We start from the raw sequence: 26,539 nt of genomic DNA on the forward strand, positions 1-26,539 counted from the left end.
GAGGTAGTTCTTTTCCTATTCCTACCCCCTGCCGGGGAACCTAACCCTGCTGGGCCTATACCTGCGAAGTCAAAACCCTGTGGGGCATCCCGGTACCCAATAACCTGATCTAAACAGCCCTAAAGTAATAAACATGCAAATGAAAAACTACCCCAGAATTTTTTTCTTCAAAAAAATTCTAAAAAGTGAATAAATTCAGGGAGAGAGGGGACAATGGGCTGTTGTTTATTGCACTTGTCCCCAAAGTTTTATAAAAACTTTTTCCTATTCGATGGCTTAACAACTTTGGGGGCTTAAGTGGATTTTGATTGGTTGATCTATTAAGTTGAGTTTTCAAACGTTTCAACAATTAATTTTAATCTACAGACGGAATAATTTTATGTATCATCGTTGAGGATGTACATCAATTGTCTTACCCTTTAGATCCCTGGATTAAATTGTTTAAACTTTCCTGAGCAAATTTTCATATTTTTCAGGTTCTGTTTCCTTGTCAACATTCTCTATTTCAGTCTCCCATTTTTCTAACCGCTCAGTTATCACCTAGAAAAAAACTAGATGATTCAAATCCTACATGAAAGCAATAGCAGGATGTGTGTCTGTGTGTTTGTACAAGAGATATTGCTCACCGCGGGAGCACTATGGCTTTTCTTTACATTAATGCTTGTGATTGGTTCTGGGAAGGTTTTTAACTATTTTGGGGGAGTGTACCTCCGAAACAGCGTATAGTGTCCAATAAAAAATGACGGTATACAATACAAATGACCAATGATAGGCCAGAGCTGGATCTTTAAATCATTTTAGTGGTGAACCAGATCGGGGTGCGCCAAATCACAGCGCGGCATTTTAAAAATGCCGCGCTGTGATTGGCTGAAATTCGGCGCACCCCGATCTAAATCACCATTAAAATGATTTAAAGATCCAGCTCAGTATACCATTTAAGATTGGTATTTACCAAGTACACTGGCCTATTTTTGGTTATTTGTATTGTATGACGTCATTTTTTATTGGACACTGTACGCTGTTTCGGTACCTCCCCCTTTCAGGAGAAATAACCTATATAAAAATTGGCCCAAGATGACAAAAGAATTCAAAATGCCTTCTCTCAATTCCTCATCAAACAATCAAAAATAATAAATCATATAGAAGCTCCCTTTCAAATTATAATATACTTATTTAAAAACTTTTATATTTTATAATCTTTTTTTCAAATATAATTTTGTAAATATTTTGTAAGTTTGAATTCGAAACATTTCTTTATAAATGAAAACTGAATAAGAAACTATAAATTAACAAGAAAATAAATTCAATTGATTAGTGTTCTAGTGAATGTGCCAACAGATTCTGGGGTTAACTATTAGAATGAGGGCAGGGGGCATATAAAAACAAATAAAATAGCCTGAAACCATTGCTAGAATTATGTGAAGTCTGATAAAATGAGAAAAAAAATTTATCATTGGTAAGCAATATCTTATTGGAAAAAAATATTAGTTCTACATTATACAATTGGCTCTTATATAATAAGATAGGTAATATGGTAATTAGACTGCAGTCAAATATTTCAAATCAATCTTTTTTAATGTAGCACAGCTGTCCAAAGTCAATAATCTTTATAAATTTACCTCATTTAAAAGAGTATTATCACAGTCTAAACATTTCCACTTGGTATCATAATCCATTGAATTTTCAGGCAACAAGTATGAATATTTACATTTCTCACAGTTTATAGCTGATACATAGGTACCTAAAAAAAAAGGATGAATATTTACATTTCTCACAGTTTATAGCTGATATATAGGTACCTAAACAAAAAGTTTGAATATTTACATTTCTCACAGTTTATAGCTGATATATAGGTACCTAAACAAAAAGTATGAATATTTATATTTCTCACAGTTTATAGCTGATACATAGGTACCTAAACAACAAGTATAAATATTTACATTTTTCACAGTTTATAGCGGATATTTAGGTACCTAAACAAAAAGTATGAATATTTACATTTCTCACAGTTTATAGCTGATACATAGGTACCTAAACAACAAGTATAAATATTTACATTTCTCACAGTTTATAGCAGATATTTAGGTACCTAAACAAAAAGTATGAATATTTACATTTCTCACAGTATATAGCTGATATTTAGGTACCTAAACAAAAAGTTTGAATATTTACATTTCTCACAGTTTATAACTGATACATAGGTACCTAAACAACAAGTATGAATATTTACTATTTATTTCTGTTTGTAGTGTGTACATAGGTACCTAAACAAAAAGTATAAATTTTCAATTTCTCCCAGCTTAAAGTGTTAAAATATTCAAATCTAAACTTACCATTTTCAGTTTTATCATTGCAGCGTTTGCATATACAGTCAAAACTCCAGGTGTTCTGAATATCTGATCTCCTAGAAAATATTGCACTTTACAATTTCTGACAGGATATTTTAAATAAACTCTAAATAAATATAAACTTTATCAATGTCTAGGTATAACATTGAATTAACAAGAATAGGAACAGTTTAACATTAATAAAGTGTTTGATGAATCTTATGTAAACATAATAAAGATTGATTTTAAAAATTCCATTTTAATCAAAAGTTTAGTTTTTATGCAAATTACAAAATTATAATATATTTTATAGTTTCACACTTCTAAGTTGTTCCTAACATTGCTTTACAAAATAAGCAGTTACCAGCAAAAAATATATCTAATGAGCTGGCACCTTTAATGATATTCTTTTTATGAATTTAATTGTAAATTGTACTTCTCTGAAGTTAACTTAATTAAATTTTCTTTGGAACTAATATCGTAAAAGGAAAAAAAGTTGTTAATAATAAAATCAGAATTCATAAATCAGAAATACAAATAAAATTTGCTATCAAATATTATTGAAACCTAACAAAAACTTGTAGGAAGGAAAATCTAATTTTTATTCAAAAAAACTTTTTGTGTTTTTTTAATCTTACTTAATAGTTTTTTAAAAGTACAAACCAAGTTTCACATTCTGTTGAAGAAATAAAAGTTTTCTATTTTACTTGAGATTGTCTCAGCTGCCATGTGTGGTAGGCGTCCACTATTTTACATCATTGGGGTGAGTCTTTTATAAAAGTCCTTTAAAATTGAGAACTCAATTCGTTTCAGTCGAGTTATTTACTTAGATTTTAATGGACAGACAGAAAACTTTAGAAGCGGCTATGTCTCAAGAAAAAAACTTAAGACAGAATGGTTATAAACGTTCCCTGTAAAGGAAAACCATATCAGTTCAGTGTTTACCAAGATCCTTCCCTACACAAACACACAGACAGACAATAAACATCCTGTTAGTTTTATAATCATATATGTAATTTACTTCAAGCTTAGATTGCTAAAAATTACAATTTTGATATTATTACTGTGCTTCTCAAGTATAGTATGCCAGTGTAAATATACACATTTTTACATAAACCAATACAAATGTAGAATACTTTATTTCTATTTTTTTTTTTTTGGTGAAGAGAAATAAAACTATAGCAAGTATGTGAGGTTATTGAATTAGGTTTACATACATACACCAAGGAAGGTAATATTCATTATTGCGGGGTTCTATGAATTATTTAAACAACCATATAATCATCTAAATGAAAAATTTAATCCAGTGCTTGGAATTTATAGTGTGGATAAGGGCAATTCAGTGCAAATTTATTTTAACTCTTTTTACCTCCTCCCCATTTAAAATTAAAACTTAAAAAGATAAATAATAAGGATAGTATATAAGGCATGGTTTTTCTAAAGTTTTCTTTCTACTTCTATAGAAGCTTTGCTTATATTAAGAGGTGCAATTTCAAACCAACCAATCAATATCTAATAAAGAAAGTGTGTAAAACGCACATCTGTAAATTATATCATAAGAATACCAACAGCAATTAATATATGACTATTTCTACCTTATTGTAGGGAAGCTTCGCTTCTATAAAAAAAAACGCTACCAGGGAGGGATGGAACATTGGGCGGTTTATTAGACTTGTCCCCAAAGTTATATGATAACAGTTTCTTATTCGTTGACTTAATAACTTTGGGAACTTTTGTTGAATTTTGATTGGTTGGATCTTTAAGTTGAGTGTTCAAACGTTTCAACCACTAATTGTAATCTCCAGAAATTTATTTATCAATTTTGGGGATTTACATCAATTTATTGGCTATCGTCTTATCCCTTCAGATCCCTGAAAGCTACAGTACATTATACATACCTGTACATTGTGCCAAAAAGATGAAAATAATAGTGATGGTATGACGTCACTATTTCTTCTCCAGCTTTTATAGTCACTGTAGACTCACATACATACGAGAAATCATCCCTTAACATTTCATTTACACATAAATGAATAATAATAGGATATTATATAAAGTAAGGTTTTTTGTTTGAAGCTTAAGATCTCAATAACTACTTAACTGATTAGGTTCTCTACTTAATTAAGCTTCACATAGGCCTATTTGTCTATTTCATTTTCAGATTTAGTCTAAGGATGGTTTTAAGCTAATTTTTAGCCCCTTAAATACAAAACCCTTAGATGCTACGGGCACAGTTGCTATGATATTAATTAAGATAATCAGTGCTTTCACATAAAGTGTTGATACTCCCCCCCCCCCCTATTTTAAAATAAATTAAAAATATGAGAAAGGGGTTCTTTTTTTTCTATGTCTATTTCTAACCCCAGCGGGTTGAAGGGGCTAACCGTTTGTGGCTACTCAGTATCTAATATAACCTGACCTGCCCTGATCTAAAATAATAAACAAATAAACGAAAAACTACCCCATTTAATTTTAATTTCAAATATAAACAAGCAATATTAGGAGTACAAAAATATTTTGATTTTTATACCTGGTTATAATTTTAACATTTGGTATACAGGCATGTGACATCAAGCTTGTCCATGGATACAGACCTAAAATTAGAAGATTTTAAAAAATTTCAAATGTATTTTGTTCATTGCTTTATCCGATTTATTTATGCTCATGAAAATGATAGCATCTTTTTTTGAATAAAGGAAATAGGATAAGGATCTGTCTGTATCTCTAACCACTGGACCGAGGTGTTTCTCCTTTACAGTGAACCTTCTTATAGGTCCAGGGAAGGTTTATAATTATTTGAAGGGAAGGTTCCTATCCCCCTCCCAAGATAAAACACCCAAAGAAAAAATATCTCCAACAAATTTTTTAAAATTGAAAATGGGGGTCAACTTTCCCTTCTCTCTCTTTTCTAGAGTGCCCCTAGAGGCCTCAAAGGGGCATATCCGCTAGCAATAAATAAATTACCTATTAAATCCATGCCATCCTCCTCTCCATCGTGAACAACAAATGAATTTACAGACAAAATTCCAAGAACATGCTTCACCTACAAATTAACAAGAACATGTTGTTAATGTTGAAGCTCTTTATAGTGCCTATAAAAAATGACGTCATACAATACAATTGACCACTGATAGGCCAATACACAGACTAAATTACCAATGACAGACCTGTATATATTTTAATATGCATTATAAAAAGCTTCGTTAATATGTTTTTATATTGGTAAAAAAAGAATAATTTTTGCCAGCATAAAACCTACCGAAAATTGTTGTAATCCAAGTTTAAGAGAAGTTTATCAAACATTATTTTTGTGGATTTTAAAAAATGTAATGCATTTCAAAACATTCAAAATAATATCTAATTGCACCTTCGAAAGATTTAAAATGTTCCTAATCATTACAGGAATCATCATGTTATGTTTGAAATTGACAAGTCGATTCTAACATGCTTAACTTTACTATCACAGGTATCCAAGTAGTAAATTGTAAAAGAATTCTAAAAGGTACCTCCGCATTGGTAAAATCTCTATGAAAGCCCCAGGTTACTCTGATCAAATCTGATATCTCCTGCAACAAAATATTTGAATTGTAGGGTCATATAGCTAATTTTATATAGAATACTTCAAAAGTAAAAAATATCCAAAAGTATGATTTAACTTTTTATTGAAATGAAAAACAGCCTATTAATACTATAATAAAAATCTATTAAATGATTTAATGCGCTTAATGCTTTAATTTTGAAATGATTCAGCTTTTGAAATTAAATCTAGTAAATGGCATAACAGTATCATGTAGAGAAATGCAAGACTGCAAGTGTTGGCTGCAAGGAAATAACTTAAAATGGAAAATTATTAGATTAATACTATTTTTGTTAGCCCCGAGGGCCCGAAATCCCGGGCTAACAAAATTGATATTAATTTTATGAGCTTTATTTCAATATTCGTAAAAAATTCTCTGAAAATTTGAGCTACGCATGATTTCTCAGTATAGCTGGATATAATACGATGCTAGACATAGTTTTTTCGTATGGATGAGAACCGGTTCCTATCCACCGGATTCGAATAAATACGAGAAAATTGATTAAGAAACTAATTACAACAATATAACTCACCCATGGTAAACTTTAATATGTAGGTTAAATACCAGAAAAATTATATCTAATTTGACTGTGGATGATGTATGGACCTGCTGAACAGGAAATATGAAAAATTTGGCTTCCGTTTTTCTAAGTGTTTATTAGGGATGTTCATATTTGTATTTTACTCATTAAATACTATTAAATTAATACTATTCAAATGTACTTGCAGCTGCGCTCCTAAAGGGTGTGCAAAAAAATGCGGACATTTTTAAAATTGAAATTGCGCGGCTTGTGTTAATAGTAGAAAATTCTTATGCATATTGTTAGAACCGTTATGAACTCTAGTTTTTGGAAATATAAGAACGGATCCTGTGCTACGTATAGTTAGGGAGCTACGTGGTGAAATGTTCCTATTGCCTTAAAACTTGAATTGCGAGTAAACCAGAAAATTAAAAAAAGTATTGAAAAAAAAAATAAACCTATTTTTAAAGCTTTTTAAATGGTGTCATGTACGCAGACTTGGTTAAAAAGAAGGCCAAACCTGCCATTAAAAAGCTTTATCCAGATAGAGATGCCATCTGGCAAGACGATGACGCTACAATACATCGAGGTAAAGTTGTATTGGATGCTGTAAAGTGTAGCTTCAAAACCAGGATCAATCCTGGATTCCTGATATCCAAGCTCCAAAGATGGCAGATTTTTGGCCTATAGAAAATGTATGGACCATTATTAAAGCTAGGATAGCATCTAAAAATACAAATACACTTAAGGATCTACAAAAGGAAATAATTTCCGCCTGGAAAGAAATTGATGCTGACAAAGATTTGTGCAAAAAGCTTATTCATTCTATACCAGCAAGAGCAAAGGCCATAATACAGAAAAATGGAGATCAAATCTTTAAAAATGATTATTAGTTATTCATTACTTCTTTGTTTGTTGTTAGTTTGTTAACTTTTTTGTTTGTTGTTAGTTTGTTAATAAATTAGTTAATTTTAAAATTTTTCTTGAATTCATTGTTTGAAAATAAAATATAAACTTGTTTTGCAATTTTTTTATTCAATCTTTTTATACTTTGATATTTGATAATTTACTCGCAAGTTAAGTTTTAAGGCAATAGGAACATTTCACCACGTAGCTCACTAACTATACGTAGCACAGGATTCATTCTTATATTTTCAAAAACTAGAGTTCATAACGGTTCTAACGATATGCATAAGAATTTTCTACTATTAACACAAGCCGCGCAATTTAAATTTTAAAAATGTCCGCATTTTTTATGCACACCCTTTATAAGAGTCTTCTATTTGATGATATAATAATTTGCATAAAAATAGACTAAAACCATTAAAAGACTTAAATCTAAAACTAAATAGGCATAAAACCATCCTGGTAAAATGAAGAACTCAATAGGCCCAGTAGTTATTAAAGTAGCAGCCTAACCGTTTAGATTGCAACTCCCTACTATCTGAAATATTGAGGAAATTTGAGTAATTTGAGCTCCAATAGAGAATAGAGATATTTCAGTAATTAACACTTTGCGTGAGGCAAACTCTTACATTTAGTTCTCCAGAAACAAAGACAAATATTCAAACATTTAAATCATTTTAAAAGGTTTCATTCTTTATCAAACTTTATTTTTTATTGTTATTTTTAATTTCTTTAAACACTTTAGTGATATTTTTCTAAAATACCACAATCGGTCCTTTGGAAATTTTATGCTATTTTCTAGGAGTGGGTGGGTAGAATACTCCTTTCTTTAAAATAGCCCCCCCTCTTCAATTTATAAAACAATTTAAGAGGGCTTCATATAAATTCTGTTTCGAGAGTATTTTTATAAAGTCTGAAGGGTTGGTTTTAGGCCTTTATGACTTTCCTTTCACCTTAGAATACAGAGCTTATTGAAGCTAGGAGCAAAGCAAGGTGTGTTACAAAAGAACAATTTCTTATCCTTATATTTTACCTAATTAAGGCTCCAAATTATATTTATTTCCGAGAAAATTTAACAAAAATACAAAATTCTAATACATAAGCATAATCTACAATATAATCTGGGTTTAATACCTATTATCTTTTAAAATCTTTTCCTTGTAGACAATTAAGACGCAAATACAAAGTTTTATATATATAATTTTCAAAATATCATGGATTAAATTAAGTTCAAAAATTCTTAGAAAAGCTTTCCAAAAATACTACTGAACTTCAATATTCGACAGTTTACCTCATATTTCAGGACCAGAAACAAACTTTTTTTTGTTGAAAAGATTGTATTTTTTATGCTTGTTTTTAAAAAGGTTAGGTAAAGTTAAGAAATAGTAAACCCATAAATGGGGAAGATTCTCCGGAGCGAGAGACTGATCAAGAGAAAAAAATACGGTATTTTAAAAGATAAAATACCGGGCTGAGGGATCTGTAGCCATGAAATAAGTTTGAGTGAAACCACCCAATTTTCTAGATATTTTAGAGATATTAAGGAGTAAACATACCTGAAACCTTTTCTTCTGATAGTTTGACTGGTTTTCTACATGGTCCATTAGCAGACAAACAAGCCGATATATTCTCTACAGGCGTACACAGTTAAATTTTAGAACATGAGAATCTTTACTGTAAAATTTCTTGTTTTTCTATTATTGTTACTATTCAATAAGTCTTGTGTGTTGGTAATTAATTACATACATTTGAGAAAGTGAGTAATTGTTATAAAAAAGCAGGAATTAAAAAATAATCTTGTCTTGAATTTTTTTTTATTTTAAATATTACAGTCAGTGATATTACATAATTACATTGAATATTTTCAAATAACTTTGTCTGCTAGAAGAGCAACTATTTTGCGGCATTCTGCGCTTGTATCCAAAGTTTTTGAAAATAGCCAAAATAAGAAAAGTTGCGTTGGTTACAGTTCGCAAAGAATGAATGTTAGATCCATTGTCCAATACCATAAAAGAGAGCCAGCATAAAATAATGGATAAGAAGTGAAAAATGCGCCAAAATACGTAAAAATGCACAAAATCGTATCTATGTTTCCATGTAAGTCTATATTACAAATATGAAATAGTCACTAGTAGTATGAGCTTCATTAACTTTCTTTCAGGCGTGAATGTCTTTTTTACATATTTACTCAATTTTTTTCTTGGAAAAAACTGGTGCTATCATGTTCTCGATTTGTTTTATACTAAATAGATTTAGTAATCTAGATGGACTATCATACAAATAATCTATCCAATATGAAAAATCACCCAGCCCTTAGTTTTATGACCAAATGAAGGGGGCTGGAAGTTTTTATCAAAATCTGAGACCTCATGCAGAAAAATGTTTGTTTTTCGTTAATAATGAGCCTTATATTTAGTCACATATGATTTAGTTCCATAATACGAGCGACGAAATTTTTGACCAATAAAATTTAATTTTTTAAATTAAGAAAACCTTTATTTAATTGTTAAGTGTGTTCCTTTTCAAAACAATAATATTGTAGGATTGTTCCTAAAATTGGTAAATCTAAAGATATTGTTAATCCAGACTTTCTATATATTTATTATTATACATTTTAAAAAGCTATTGTGAAAAAATCTTATTTCTAGTATGGCTTCAAAACTAATTTATATCCGCTGCATGAGAACCGGTTCTCAGCTACACTGAAAAACCATGTATCGTATCGTATTATAGCTAGTTTTCTAAAGATATTAAAATAAAAAACATGATGTTAAAATAAATTTTGTCTCTCGGGATTAAAACTAATTTCAATCTTATAATTTTTCTATATTAATATCCACAGAAGGCTCTCTATAATACGATGCGATAAATAACTATTAGAAAAAGCAAACGTTTCCCCTGTCAAGCATAATAACATTTAAGAAAAGAAAAGATTGTTTAGCTGGCGACAAGTTGCGATGTAGGAAAAGGAAACACCATAAATCTTAAGATATTTTATTTAAACAAAAAAATAAAACAATGGCTCAACATCCAGTATTTATAAAGTCTACAAAAAATATCCCCCCCCCCCCGCCTTATTTCAAATTTTCAAGTTAATGATTAAAAATCCATTTATTGCTCAATATTAAATTTAGCACAAGAACGCAGCGAGGTGGTTGACATTGGGCTGTTTATTATACCAGTCCCCAAAGTATTAGCTTTTTGGGGACTTTGGTGACTTTTGTTGCATTTTTATTGGTTGGATCATTAATTGAAGTGTCCAAACGTTTCAATCACTAATTGTAATCTACAGAAGGTGCAACTTTGTATTTCATCATAGATTTGTACATCAATTTACTTTACTGGCCATTGTCTTATCCCTTTGGATCCCTGATGAGAATCGCAACTGCATTTTCAAAATAAATTATTTGTCGGAAGGCATGTTCGCTAGGGCTCCAATTTAGAAATGCAGAATTTTGCCCAGCACACCTTTACTAATTGAGAAACAAATGATTGTTTTGTAGAAAATAAAATAGGAAAATAAAATGCACTTTTACGCAACTTTCCATTTCACACTTTTACCATAAAAAACCGAAACTTATCTACAATAGTATCATTAGAGTTTAGCGGTCTGTCTATCTAATTAAACGGTAGTGACAAGGATAGCTCAGTGTAAATATAATTGATTTACTATTTGATTCTTTAAATAATCCTATTATATTAAGTATTAAGTTTTTTTTTGAAGTCCTAGATCTCAATAACTTATAAACCGGCTGGGTTCTCTATTTCAAGTAAGCTTCACTTAGGTCCAGTGATTTTCATTGATTTATTTTTAGATAAAAGCCCTGTAATGGTTTTAAGTCATTTAGCTTTCCCGTCTTAATACAGAGCTACTAGATGCTTGCGGCGTAACCGCTAGTTAAATAACAGCTTATAAATTCATCAACTCTGTAACTATTACTAGAGAGGTAGAACACTTGTCTTGTACGATTTTTACTTTGCACTTCTAAATGTTGACATCCTTGTCTATTCTTGTTTAAGATATGTCAATAGGAAAATTAAATGTGCAAAAAAGTGTAAAGTATCCATTAATTGCATAAACAACTCCTAAAATCATAAATTACACACATAAGCATAAGTGTGTCATAAAATGCGAAGTTTTAACAATTAAAAAAAAACAAGGATGAACTATGAAATCCATAAAAGATCCATAAAAGCTCCAAAATCAGAAGGAAAAACAAAGGAATAACAACTATTATATACGATTAAAGAGTTGCAACGCTTACAAATTAGCATGCAATGTTTGAAATAATTAGAACAATTATAAAATGTCTTAATCCACGAAAAGAGTTAACCGTTACGGACCCTAACTATAAAAAAGCTTCATTTTTAAAAATAGTTATTTGATCTAAGGATCATATTTAATGCACTTAAAATCCTTACTTCTTTCATATTCCAATTTTATGTGTTGATTTATTTAATTAATGCAATAGGTGTCTGAAATATTTTATATGAATTTTACTCATTTATTTTTAAATAAAAGTATGAAAAAGCTACTACTATTCAAGTACAAGGGACCAGGAATCTGGGTAAAAATTTCACCACAACCTACTTCCTCTCCCCCTCCCTCTTACTATCTTCCCTTTTGTTACAGCACAAAACAAATCGCCACTTAAATATACAAATATTTAAAAAATTTCAAATAAAATAAATTTGCTAAATCACGGCTAATACTACCAAATCAATATTTATCGATTGAATCAAACTTGACAGTACATTTGTTTCTAAAATCGAAAAATACTGAAGAGTAATTCGTACTTTAATTAAAATACAAGCTGGCTGACTTACCAACATATCGACTTGTAAACTTGTAATGCTTTATAAAATCATAAGTAATAATATACACAACACAAGTATTGAGGATGGAAAAAAATTGCAGCAAAAATTGGCAACTCATGACTTTCTAAATTTGCAGGCTTATTTAAATTTTGAGTTGCTAAAATTAACAGCAAAAACTAGGTGTACTGCATAGAATTTTTACTTTAGAATATGAATCACATTTCAAACAGGACTTGGACGTTAATTGTAAAGAAGTTCCAGCTTTTCATTGGGTCTGGGCAGGGTTAAAGCCATTTTTAGGGTCGAGGTGTTAACTGCCTCCCTCAAGAATTTTTATAAAATTACAATTTTTTTTTGTTTCTGAAAAATCTTGTATATGTACATATATGTAATATTATCTTATTTTTGTGAAATCCTTGTTTAAATAAAGTATCTAATCTTGCGCAGGCTATACAGTGCAAAAATATTAGCTGCATAATGACGATTCTATTTAATCTTAAGTGTACTTTCTTGCAATAGTACTACGGTCATTTTAAATACAATTGTTGAAATTTTGTGAGTAAAACAGAAAAAAAATCAAATATATGCCCAAAATTAGTTTAACAAGGTCAAATATTCAATTTGAAGATCATTTGGTAATTCAGCGTAAGCTAACCTTATCTTTTATTTTTTTCTCCTAGAAAATAGGCAAACACATGTTTTGGATCAATATTAAGCTTTTCTGAAAAATAGAGAAGATTGAATAATGCCATTTTAGAGCTCTTTAATAACATAAACACAATGAGATGAACTAATTGTCAATATAAAAAGGAATGTATTAAATGTAATAATAGTCAAATGCCTTGGTAAAGTCAAAGCTACACAAATTGACCTTTATTAAATCAATAATATTTAAAGGTGTGGAAAGTCAGAGTTTTAATGATTTTAGTATTTCTATGTAATATTGAAATTGTTAGTAACAGACATAAATATATCATTTTTGACGGGAAAAATCTTAAAATATAATGTAAAAGTTCCCTCTACACATCAAACAAACAAGCACTAATGATTTGATAGCATCATAGCTTTTATCATAAAATTCAGTCCTCTATCTTTAAAATTAGCTATGAAAACACATTTCTCCTTTAGAAATTAGATATCCTACATACGATAGATAATAACCAGGCAAATCTTTACAAAAAAAATTGTATGTTTGTAACGGGACTAAGTTTCTAAAAAATCAGCCATGTGACGTCATAAAAATAATGAAATTATTCATCTTCTTCTTAGGGGTTTTCATTCCCACTTCTCCTCCTCATCTCCTTCATATTTATGACGTCACATGGCTGATTTTTGAGACACTTTGACCAGTAACGTTTATCGCTTATAGCAGCCGAATAAATTACATTTTTCACTTAAAACAAACGTACGGGAAGTCAAGCTTATTTAACATACCACCATAGTCACTTTGTGATTCTGATCTAACGACCGACTGACAAACTGTGTAGAGTTGCTGCGCTTCGTAAAACGTGAAAATGACGCACGGCAAAGTATTGACCGTAATAATTACACTCACGGTATTGTATATATAGAGATATCATACAGGAAGGGAGGAGATATTGGACTGTTTTTTTTTACACAAGTCCCCAAAGTCTTATAATAATGTTTTCTTAAATGTTAGCTTAAAACTTTGGAGACTTTTATTTAATTTTGATTGGTTAGGTTGGGTGTCAAAACTTTTCTACCACTAATTGTAATCTACAAAAGGGGTAATATTGTTAATTATTATTAGTGATGTAATTTTTCGTTCATTGTCTTATCCCTTTAGATCCTTGTATATTATAGGAATAACACAAACAGAGACAGACAATACAATAACTGGGTTCAACGAAAGTGAATTATGCAGGGAGGGGTGGGTGGGGGGGGGGGGGCATTGGACTGTAAATTATACTGATACCTAAATTGAAGCGCTGGAAAGTGTCATGTGTGACGTCATAAAAACACGTCAATTATCCATCTCTTTTTTATGGGTTTCCTTTTCTCTCATCCCTCCTTTTTAATGTATTTTTATTACGTCACATATAACACTTTCCAACGCTTCCATAAATTTCATATAAAGTTCTATCAATAATTGGACAAATTAAGTTGGGTCTAGGTAGATATACAAGATAAATGTGTCCAACCTATTCCACCAGTGATATTTATCTAAACAAGATGTTTTCTTTGGAGTTGTATGTATAAACTCAGGTATAAAGAAAAATTAAAAAAAACTGAAGATGGATTAAAAGTAATGAATTACTCTCCCTGTCTCAAATAAGAAGAGGGTAGTAACAGAAAATACCTTTAGCCGCACTCTTTAGCTATAACTGATTATTCTCTTTCTGACCAGCAGTTTCAATTTAAAACAAGCATTAAAATTCAAAATTAATAATTATTCAAAATTTACAGTTCTTCATTAAACAATAAATTTAGTTCGGTTTTAGGACAAACATCATACTTATATAAAAGTAACAGGATGTCTATCTGTCTGTCTGTGTTTCTGTCAACTGAGGAATCTTACTAACCACCGAACCGATATGGTTCTTCTTTACAATATAGCCTCCCCTACTAGGTTCCCTGCAGGCGAATCGCTAGTATAATATAAATCAATAATTATGTAATGTCTAAGTCTACATGTTTAAATTAAACAAACAAATTTGCTTTAAAGATAAGAAAACACCTTCCTAGCAAAACCCTGCGCACGCCACTGCTTGTAAATGCAACTTTACTGTCTCTTTCACGATACCCCCTATTTTTGGGACTTTCAATCTTTTTGAGAAACGCTAAATTAACCCTGTCAATTAACCATCACTTCTGCAAATATACTACATTGTAAAATCATAAGAACTGCACATTATTCAGAGAACTAGGGTACATAAAAATGTTAAATACGCTGTTTCAAAGTTTTATTAACGACATTGTCTTTTATATTGGCTCTTTGCTTTTATGTCTTTTGCAAATATAAAACATTATGCGGATGTGAATTGACACCATTTATAATATTTTGTTTTCAATTTTAGCTGTGTTCCTTGTCTGTAAGCTTTAGAAGGAGAAGTCTCAAGGGCAGAACAGCATCATACGTCCTGAAAATAATTTTACATGTTTAAATTAATATAACATTTCAAATTGATTGATTTCTATCAAACCTACCGAGTAAGTATTTTTTGACGGTTTGCCCTTAATTTCAGTCCACTTTTAGACGTTAGACGTAATTAAAGATTGCAAGAAACGTTGAAAAAAAATCATTTAATCTTTATATAATCTTGTTTTATAAACATAAAATAAAGTTTATGAATATATGCAAATTTAAATATTACTCAAAACTGTACATACATAACACTAACAGAGTGTCAGTTGCGTACGAAAGGGGGGGGGGGTGTTAACTACCCTTCTAAAATACAAATAAAAGGACTGCCTTCCCTCTTTTCTTAATCTTTTAAGGGTCACACATCCCTGGCAAATATCGTGCACGCCACTGCTCTGTGTACAAGGTCCCAGATAAAAACTTTTTTTAATATAGATGGCACATAGAAAATTGTTTTCTTTATATATGCAATGCATTTATGTTTAGAATTTTAAGACAATTTGTTACCGGGAGGAGAGGAGGGATGGTCTTCCTAAATAATTAAAGTCACAAATAATAGAATGTCTTAATTTTGGTTATTCCATTTTTCTAGCAAACACCCTGTGTTATTATGAGTTATATAAAAACACGGTAATGCTTTCAGACACCTAGCTCTAGCTGAGCAAAATTATTTACCAATTATGCTGAAAGGAATCACGGATAAAAGAAGAGTTAAAACTGTAAAATTGAATTAATTTATTTCTTCAGTGGAAGGAAGCTTTAAATAGTCATGAGATGATTTTAGACTTTTTCATTATCAGATTTAAGTCTTTGGAAGGTTTAAGGCTATATTTTTGACCACTTTGAATAAACAGTTCCATGCTCTGCTATAAAGAGTAAGCAATGCTAATTATGGTCCCACAATTAACATAATAATTAACATTTTGGGGCTGTGTTTTAATATACAAGTGTATCATAGTCAGGTGGATTGTAAATAAATAGACAATTACATCAAATATTTTTAGTGAATAAATATTTCAGTTTTTCCATGGAAAAAAAAATCCTGGAAAAAGTAAAAATATTTTAAAATTATGAAAATGCATTTTTGTAATTAATAAAAGTAATGCAGTCATGGGATTATATCTACGTTTTATTTTTGTGAAAATACAATAAAAACAGCTGAAAAAATCATTATTCTTTAAAAGTTTTTTTAATCCTTTTCAAATACTTAGAATCGATAGATAGACTTCTCTGTTACGAAAGAAAGTAAACTTTCATTACAGCACCCTCCCTCCAAATAGTTTTAAACCTTCCCTGGATCTGTAAGAAGCTTTACTTTAAAGAAGAACGATATGGAATCAGCGAGATCCTTTGCTACACACACACAGACAGACATCATGTTACTTTTATAAAAGGATAATAATGAGAAGTTACTCGATATGTATCATGGACTACCTGCCTATTTATCTGTATAAAATTATCTTTGATACGTGCATAATTTTGACAGTTTGAATAAAACTTATATGCAAGTCAGTATAGCAAAAACAGACAGATTTTAAACGATTTCAATCGTGTAATATATAATTCTGTAATTTAAATTCTTATGCTCTCTTAAAATTTCTTTCCTAAAACCCAGATTAATTAATTATATGGTTTAATAAGATATAATTTTTAATTGAAAAAGTAGTAAGGTTTTTAGTCTTTCCATCTTGTCTACCACTGATTTAGTTCTCCATTATAGGGAAGCATCTCATAAAAAATAAAATTTTAATCCTCGGGGTGGTTTTGGGCTATTTCCTTCCCCCTGCGAGTCCCTAGATACTTGTGGCGAATCAGCTAGTATTACACAATTTAATTTGCTTGATATCTGCCCTTATCCCACCCTATAAAACGTGCATTAGTTCTGATTATCAAATTTGCGTAAATTTTCCAGATATCTAGATTTATCTGTACTCTCACAAAGTGGCACATTTTCTTTTTGAATTAAGTTTATACAAGAACGACCGCGTCAATAGATGCACAAATTTACTTAAAATATTATTAACTAGCGGACTCGCCCTATAGAACCCCTTGAGAGTCAACCCCCGCCCATTTTCATTTTCAATCTTCAAAAAAAAGGAAGGGTTGGGTGAGGTGAGTGGTGATACCCTATCAAGCATCCTGTCTTACGTAAATAGGTTTCATATGTCTAATCAATCTGTGTTAAGCAGTTCTTTAGTGTAAAAATAGAATTGTCAGGTTCTTTTTAAGCTGGCTACTAGCTAGTGATAAAAAGTGCTGATGCTTAAAAATCCGTTTGATATATCATTTACGCAAGAAAAACAGCGAAGTATGCAGTATAGCTGTTCTTTAATTGATTTTAAATGTTCCGAAAAGCAAAGCTCTTTACATTTTGGTTCGGTACGTCCATCCTTACGTTAGTCTGTCTGTAATAAATAGTTCTATTCAGTAATTTATTTTCCTGTCGTCCTTTGCAAGGTAATTTTTGTATTAGTTGTGTACAATTTAAAAATTAATGGCAAAAAATGCACACGTCCATCTTAAACATAGTGATTATTGGCTCTTTAAAAACATTATTTTATATAATACGATCACCTTTTTTACTTTGGAATATGGATTCCTAGGACCATTGGGCATCCCTTATATTAAGTCATAAAATGTTTATCCTTATTCTAAGCACACATATTAAGATTTCGAACAAAAAAAATTTAAACTTCAAAGTTCTAAATAATATAAAATATTAAATGCTGTGTTACTCTATATTTATTTTATTTGTTTGCTGGCTTTTTTTATTTCTCAAGCTTCGTTTTATGGATGTTGTCTACCTTTTATTTTAATAGGTTTTGATATTGCAGCTAATCTGAATCTATTTTATCTCGTACGTATAAAATCTAAATTTTGTTTAACCTGTTTGGTTTTCCAAAACCAGTGATCTTCACTTTCTTCTTTCTTTCCTAAATTAATATTTGAGTTAGAAATACAAACAGAATATTCCATTTTAGCATATTTAGAAATTTGGCTAAAAAATTCACAAGGTTGGTGGGGTGGGGGGGGGGGGGTGGGGGGAGGGGGTGGGGGGAGGGGCGTGAATGTTATGTCTATAGTTAACCAAAATCAAGTGCTACTCGCGAAACTAAACTTTCTGATCCTATCTAACTTTTATCGAGTTTTAATTTTGAAGCTACTCTGTGATTCTAGATAATGTGTCGTTTAATTTAGTCTGTAGATAATGTAATATAGATAAGAGAGCGAAATTATACTGGTACCCAATGTACCCAATGTACCCAATGTACCCAAAGTTTAATACACGTTCTTAATTCAATGGCTTAAAAACTTCAAACTAGCCATGTCAAAACTTTTTCACTAATAAAGGAATCTGCAGAAGAGGCAATATTGGAGATATACAACAATCTTTCGACTATTGTCTTATTCCTTAAGTTAATCAAGGCTGAAAACTTTTAATGTCACGAGTCTGACGTAGCAGCAATAGGTACCCAACTTTCTTTATTATTACGCTCCCGATTACGTGCTTATGCTTGACAACTACCCCACAACTGGCAGACACGTATAAACAGATCATTTGAAAACTTTTCCAAGTTTTTTTTACTTGCAGACAAACAAAGTTTCTCTTTGAAAGTAACAAAACAAAAGTGTTACAGAAATAAATATAATATACGTGGATATGTTGAAAGGTTCCTAAAATAGACCTTATTTATATTTCGTTCATCCAATAGTAGGGGAGAGGGGGTGTGGTAAAGGTGGGTGAAAATGGTATCGTTATTTTAGTCAGTTGTAAGTACCGCTTTATTATAGTACATGAAACTCTAGTGCAACATACAAGTAATTGTTATAGGTTGCATTAAGCGGAAGAAGAGACATAGTTTTATTTCAGTATTTTTCATGCTTTTTATAACCTTAAGATTTCGCTAGCCACTGGACCTATATGGTTCAGGAGAGGTTTACAAGTTTGGAGATGGTACTTCCACTAGAAAAAGCATATATAGTATTGCAACCCACCTAGAAAACAGTCATTATATATATACACAGGTTAAGGTAATGGCTAGGGTGGAGTTTATAAGTAAAATCGATTAATTTATTAAGAAATTTGATTTATACCTTGCTGCAAATTTGTGAAGATTCTAGAAACCAATGAATCAATTTTAGCACAAAAAACTATACAGTAACTTAAGATGAACTTATAAGTATCCTTTGTTACATTAAAGTTGGACAGTTTGGAGAATATTATTCTCTTTATATCTTTACACCAGCTACAAAAGAAAGAAAATAGTTTTTAAAGAAATTTCATTGATAGTCCATTGCCCCCCCCCCCTCTCTATTTCTCTTCATTTAGTATCTACATACATTTAAACTAAATTTGTTCAAATAAACTATAACAGGATATCAGAGGTACTAAAAAACCATATTTCTATTGCTAGTAAGATACAAATTTTGATTATATAAATGAACATGGTATTGAAAATAAGATTTGTGGAAGTTTTTGATCTAATTTGATACTTCATAACTTTTATTCAAATAAAATAAGTTTTCTAAAAACTTTTAGAATGATTGTGTTTTGTAAGAATTCATAGATATTATTTGAAGATTTTAATGTATTTTTCCTATTCCAAAGCTTAATTCTGGACATTTTTGAGGAATTTTGAGGAGTTGCTACTTTAGACACACAATTGCTAGCCAAGATCAGTGGAAACAAAGCAAAGGGGCTGTGGACAAGAACGAAGCATGAGTTTGGTCCCTGCCTTGGACGAGATGGCGAAGCCGCCCAAGTTCCTGAGGCCTGCTATATTCTGATTCCTGATGATTCCTGATAAACACACAATAAAGGATGTCTGTATGTCCACCAATATCTCCTAAACGGCTGGATCGAACCCTACACAATCTTCAAGAAAGTTTTCATTGGTCATTGAGGTGTTTAAAGTGGGTACAACTTTCCCTATTGGAGATAAGACCCTTAAGGAAAATTCCCTCCCGCCCTATTTTTTTCTTCTTTTTGTCGTTGTTGATGTAATCCTAATATATAAAAAAGAATAGTTTTTCTGTTGCAAAGGATCTCACTCACCACTGAACCTTTATGTTTTTCCTTTACAGTGAACCTTTTTGTAGAGGCCAGGGAAGGTTTTTCTCCACCCCTCCCCCAAGAGTAATCTCTCATAGAAAATAATGACACCGACCCTAGTTAGTTTCTTTTTTACTTTATATCTTTAAATTAAAGTTGAAAGTGGAGGGTTAACATCCGCCCTAACTGTTATGTCAAATGTTCCTTGAAGGCCTTGAAGTTGAAGCCAAATAATTCTAAATCTAAATTCTTACTTGGAAGAAAATACATTCTCGCTGGTGACTTTTAGTTTCTCTACATTTGTCCCCACATAATGGCCAGCCACAATCTACACATGTGTAGTATCCTGTCACTTTCCTAAATATATATTTATATATAATAGTCTACACATGTGTAGTATCCTGTCACTTTCCTAAATATATATTTATATATAATAGTCTACATAGTCTTTCTAAAGATTGCGAAAGCATGAAACTTTATATTAAAGATAAATAAAATTAAAGTAAAAAACATTGTTTTACTATAAAATAATAGTCTACACATGTGTAGTATCCTGTTACTTTCCTAAATATATATTTATATATAATAGTCTACACCACATGTTTTTAGTATCCTGTCACTTTCCTAAATATATATTTATATATTATAGTATACACATGTGTAGTATCTTATCACTTTCCTAAATATATCCTTATATTAAAGTAACAGAATGTCTGTTTGTTTGTCTGTGTTTTTGTACCGAAGGATCTCGTTAACCGCTGAACCGATCGGGTTCTCCTTAACAGGGTAGCTTCTCATAGGTCCCGGGAAGGTTTATAACTATTTTCTTGAGGGGGGGGGGGGACACCCCCAACCGCCCCAAAAAATGAAAAATACCCCCACCAAAATTTTTTTTTTATTTTTTAACTAAAATCAAAAATGAGGGGGAGGCCCACCCCCCAAAAAAAGAAAAAAATTTCCCCCCACGAAAAATTTTTTATTTTATTTTTTATTTTAAAATCTAAAATAAGAAATTGGGTTATCAAATTCGACTCCCCCCTCCTCAAGTGCCCCTAGAGGCCTCTAGGGAGCGTAGCCGCTAGTATTTATATATAATAGTCTACACATGTGTATAACCTATCAATTTCATAAATAGGTCCTAGGATGGTTATAGGCTATTTTACTTTTTATAAAAAGTCGGGGTTTGGTTTTAGACTATTTTTCAACCATACCAAATTTATATAACAAAATCAAGTTATTTATTAGTTTCTATTGTACTAACCTCCAACAGACAAGGCACATTGGTTTGGCATTGTTATCTGGACCTAGAAATAAAAATATTCTCAAAATTTATTTATAGTATTTTCTACATCAATGTCTTGACAATTTTATTTTCAGTTGTAACCTAATAACTCGTCTCAACTGCAGGTATGATATGTTTTTTCTTTACAGTGAAGTTTGTTATAGGTCCTGGAAAGGTTTATAACTACTTTTATTTTAATATTCGTAGAAAATTTTCTATAATTCGATGCTATACATATTTTATCAGTATGACCGAGAACCGGTTCTAATCCAGCGGATATTAATCGGTTCAAAAGCCATACTGGAGAGATAATACTGACCTATAACTGCTGGTTGATCAGTGAATATGACTTCTCCCGGGTTTATATCACGTTTAGCCACCATGTATCTTCCTATTGTGTCAGATTTACCTAAATTGTAAATGAAAAAAAATATAAGATTAATTTCAGTTTTGTTGGCCCAGAGGGAACGAAGACCCAAGTACAGGGTGCACCACATAAATCCGGACTTTTTCTTATTTTTAAACAAATAAACATAAAATCGCCAATTTTAAAGATTTTATTGAATTTTAAAAACTGGGAAGCAGCCTAGGTATATGACTATTAGATTATTTAATAAAATCGCCACCAGCCTCAATCACCGCCTATACCCGCCCCCTGAACCGCCCGCCGACCCTAGTCACCATGTCCCTGTTCAAGCAGGCGAAGTTCTCCATGACAGGAGCAATGAGAGAGGTCTTTTTGGTATGGGCGCGTCTATTGGTTCATGCTCTAATGGCGCTCCAGGCCCAAAAGTCCATTGGATTAACATCGGGGCTGCTGGGAGGCCACATCTCCTTAAAGAGTGAGTAACAGCAGGATCCAAATTAACCCATCTTTAAAGCTAACCTTTGACACGGCGGCTCTCATTTGGGCCACAGTTAAGCTAGAACAACGTTTTATACCTTTTTAAAAATGGCACGAAGATTAAAATTGGGTTATCAGCGCAATACATAGTCTAAAACGAGTTTCAAGATTCCATATGGGCCCCTGAAGTCAAGAACCGAGAAATTTTTAAAGATTTTTGACGTTTTTGACATCTTAAGATCTACAAAGATCCACTTTGTCGGAGTACTACAGCCAAGTAAGCTGAGAAAGAGAGCACTAGTCTTTTCTAGTGTCTTTGTGTGTATCTGATAGTATCTCCAGCAAGTTTCATTAGTCCATCTCACCTACAGATGGGCTGAGGTTAGATTTAGTAGGCCCAAGTCATAGATCCACGGTAATTTATTTGCGCAATTCGAATCTGCCTTGTTGAACATAAGCGCGGCCAGCTTGGCGTACACGTCCTCCACCGTCCAAAGATTTTCATTGGCAAAAAGGTCATTACCTAAGATTTTTATAGTAGGGTCAAACGTCCTGATTGGTCAAGTAGTTTTGGTGCTATGGTCGTTTTAAAAAAGTCCGGATTTATGTGGCGCACCCTGTAGAACTGGTTTTAAACCAGCGGATATTAAAAAGTTTCTATGCCATACTGAAAAAAAAATAATTTGAGGAAGATTAAGTAATCATAAAACCTCACTAATTGAACATAAGTATTGCCTGATTTATCCCACCTACCCTTGTCTGAAATTAATAATGAATATCTTATTTTCCTTATTAACCCAAAGAGTTTTATATAAGAAAAAAATATTTTAAGTTTTTGAGTTTTTAGTCCTTTGAAATAATAAAGAATCAAGACCAAATTTCAAGGTAATTTATTTGACAAAATCAGGGATAAGGGATGGGAAACGTAAGAAAATATTATTCCAGGCCTATTTTCCAACTAGGCCTAAAAAACCAGTTTCGGGATGCTGCAGTAGTTAGTATTGACAACTATCAACTAGAATAATGAAATAGCTAAATAAGTTCAAAGAAGATAATAGAATAAATTCAGGTAGCTAGCCATAAGTAAAAATATATCTTTTTTACCCAATATATAAATGGCGTTTGTTAAAATTATGTTTTGATATTTTTTTCTCCCATAATTTTTTTTATCTTTTACTCTAGTAATTTGAATTTTTCAGAAAGCTATCATTGGGTTTGTCGCTGACAGATTTTAGGTTGTGTTATTTTTAATTTTATCCATGAGTAAACATTTTATTTGAAAATATCATTGCTAATTAAAATCGAAAATGAATAAATTAATAAATAAGCAATGGGTAACATTCTATCAACTTCTATGGATACTATTATGTAATTATAGATTTGTACTGTGTACAAATTGACTAATAGTACAAAAATTAAGGTTAATGTGTTTTATCCATTCCGTATAGAATTTTTAAAATTTGAAATACAACACTTCATTTATAAACTGCCAATTGAATATTCTTAGCTACGCACTTCCTAAAAAATAATCCCGTTATTTTTGTTTTTTTCTATATGGCCCTTTTTTAATGTTTAACTCTAAGCAGATTTAATGATTAAGCTAATGTGATCTAACACCATTTATATTTATTTTTTAATAGCAGACGAATCATTTTTTTTTCCTAGAATTGTCTGCTTCTAAAACTTCCCCCAATTGGTGATTGGTTGACAAAAACAGACCGATTCTTATTGGTTTAGAGCGATAGCTACTTGGGAGCGTCCGCCAGTTTGATAGTAATTAATAATAGTTGCAATATCCTTTTAGAATCTAGGCCGGGACCTAATTAATGGCCAGGTTTCCTATCCCTTATCCCTGGACAAAATAACTTTGAATGATGCTAGTTGCCCAACGGCTGTCATCACAGTCTCAATAGGAGCAAAATTGAATGATCTAAAAAACTCATATATTTAAATACTTTTTTTTCTCGCGCATTTTTGTTTCCAGTGCATTTTTATTAACCTCTTTTTCTTGATAAAAGTACATTATATAGTGCAAGAATCATTGTTGTGAAAATAATTGGAATGAATTTGATATTAGACTCTTTTCACACTATTGTGTTGTATTTTTATATCCCAGACAAACTAAACAAGAATGATTATGATAATTGCTATGATGAATTAATAACAATAACAATAGCGCTTATATCATCGACATATTTACCTTCATATGATCATTACTATCAACGATATGAAGACAATTAAAAAATAGTTTAATTAAAATGAATTTTGCCTTGTTGTATACATAGATAATTTTATTTGGACTGTAAACTATACTGGTCCCCAAAGTTTTATAAACACGTTCTTTCATTCGTCAGGAAAAACTATGATATGCAAAAATATTATTTTGTTTATATAGTTAGAGGTATACATCATTTTATCTTCAATTGTATTACCCCTTAAGATCCCTGACTCTACCGCTTTCTTCAATTTTTGAAATTAAAAGCTAAAAAGAAGTTTCGCTTCAAAAATAATCAGAAAAATTGTTGAAATTTTTCCATTAACATCTTTTATATTGAGAACTTTTCAACACTAAATTAAAGAAATAATCAAAGAAAGATAAAACAGATTTTTTCTTTTGTCAACATAAATCCTAGACTCAATTGATTTTGGACCGTATTCTTTTTGTGTTGAAAATCTAACTAACAAGGAAAAGTATCACATTTTGTTAAGAAGTAAGGTTTTTTTGTCTGTAGCTTAAGATTTGACTATTGAACCGATCCGATTGAGTTTTTCATTTTAGGGAAGCTACACAATATTCTTGGGATATTTTCTTCCTATTTTCTTTAAAATTAAATTCTTTTGATGGTTTCACGTTATTTTACTGCTTATACCATCACCGTAGATGCTAAGGGAAGAGTCAATTGTTTATATATAAAATGATAAAATTTCACAAAATTATGGATGTTGGTAAAAAAGATGCACAATTGTAACAATTACATTTTATTTTAGGAAGATAACTACGTTAAGTTTTTAAGTTCGACAAGTAGACATTTTTTTATATACTTATAACAGACTCTACTTATAAAGTAGCTGCTCTAATAAAAATAAATTTTTGTATGTACGTCACTGGTTAAAAATTTCTTGCAAATTTAGTATCTTTCTATTGATAAAAATAGATTTTTTTTAAAGAGATGTATGGTAAGAATTTGGTTTATAAATGGTAAATCCACACAAGAAAATTCCACATTTGCTATGTCATTGCTTCAAATTATAACAAATGCAGTGTCCATCAAGAGGGGTTGAGAGAAACGTTCCTTATGGCATTGAATTTATTAGGTGTAGGATGTACTCAGTGATCTAAAGGGATATGACAATAGCCGATAAATTGATGTAAATCTGCAATAATGCTAAACAAAATTACCCTTTCTGTAGATTACCATTAGTAGTTGAAACGTTTGGACACTAAACTTAGTGAATCAAGCAATCAAAATTCAATAAAAGTCCCCAACGTTGTTAAGTCAAGGAATTTGGAAAACGTGATTATAAAACTTTGGGGACACGTAAAATACACAATGTTCCATCCATTAATCAAATACTTTGTTAATGTCAAATTGTCAACAACTGTGGTGTTTTTTATGTTTTTTTTTTTTTATAAAGTTATCAAGTTTTACAATTATTAAATTTAAAGCATATATCAAATGAATTACTAAAAAATTAAAAACTACATTTTGGTTCAAAGCCTGTTTACATAAATAGATAGAATTATATTATCGTATTATGGAAAGATTTCCGCGTATAGTAAAATGTAAAATCATAACCTTAATTTTGTTGGCTCGAAAAGGACGAAAGCATATTTTATGTTTTTATTTATTAATCGTGGAATAGTTTCTTGAATACAATACGGTACATGGTTTTTCAGTATGGCTTAGAACCAGTTCTACTCCATCCGATATTAATCAGTTTCTATGTCGAAATGGAAAAATTATAATTACCTATAGTGTACAGAACATCACCATGATCGGCCGCTGTCGGCTCATCATTATGATCTATCTCCAGCTGCGTAGAGCCGCCGTACCAGCTACTCAGCTGTTTACTGCTGGCACAATAGATATATTCACTGTACATTTTC

At 31.1% G+C, this 26,539-nt stretch overlaps 1 protein-coding gene across 2 annotated transcripts; it reads right to left on the reverse strand.

Moving 5' to 3' along the window:
• Positions 1-434: 434 nt before the first annotated feature.
• On the reverse strand, positions 435-26,539 carry LOC145322845 (SET domain-containing protein SmydA-8-like). Of its 2 annotated transcripts, XM_080165528.1 has the most exons (14): positions 26,403-26,539; positions 21,907-21,996; positions 21,567-21,609; positions 20,560-20,662; positions 18,139-18,185; positions 15,196-15,250; positions 8,888-8,962; positions 5,834-5,893; positions 5,292-5,370; positions 4,858-4,921; positions 4,226-4,333; positions 2,334-2,404; positions 1,620-1,741; positions 435-540 (listed from the first exon to the last, which is right to left on the reverse strand). In XM_080165528.1, the coding sequence occupies exons 1-14, from the start codon at positions 26,533-26,535 to the stop codon at positions 442-444; spliced, it is 1,149 nt and encodes a 382-aa protein (XP_080021654.1). In that variant the 5' UTR covers positions 26,536-26,539; the 3' UTR covers positions 435-441. The 2 variants fall into 2 exon arrangements, with proteins under 2 accessions (XP_080021654.1, XP_080022323.1); XM_080166197.1 differs by lacking the exons at positions 435-540; positions 1,620-1,741 and adding an exon at positions 1,931-2,031.

Source organism: Acartia tonsa, chromosome 1 (genome assembly GCF_053477335.1).
Source record: "Acartia tonsa isolate MP-2025a chromosome 1, ASM5347733v1, whole genome shotgun sequence".
NCBI lineage: Eukaryota > Metazoa > Arthropoda > Copepoda > Calanoida > Acartiidae > Acartia > Acartia tonsa.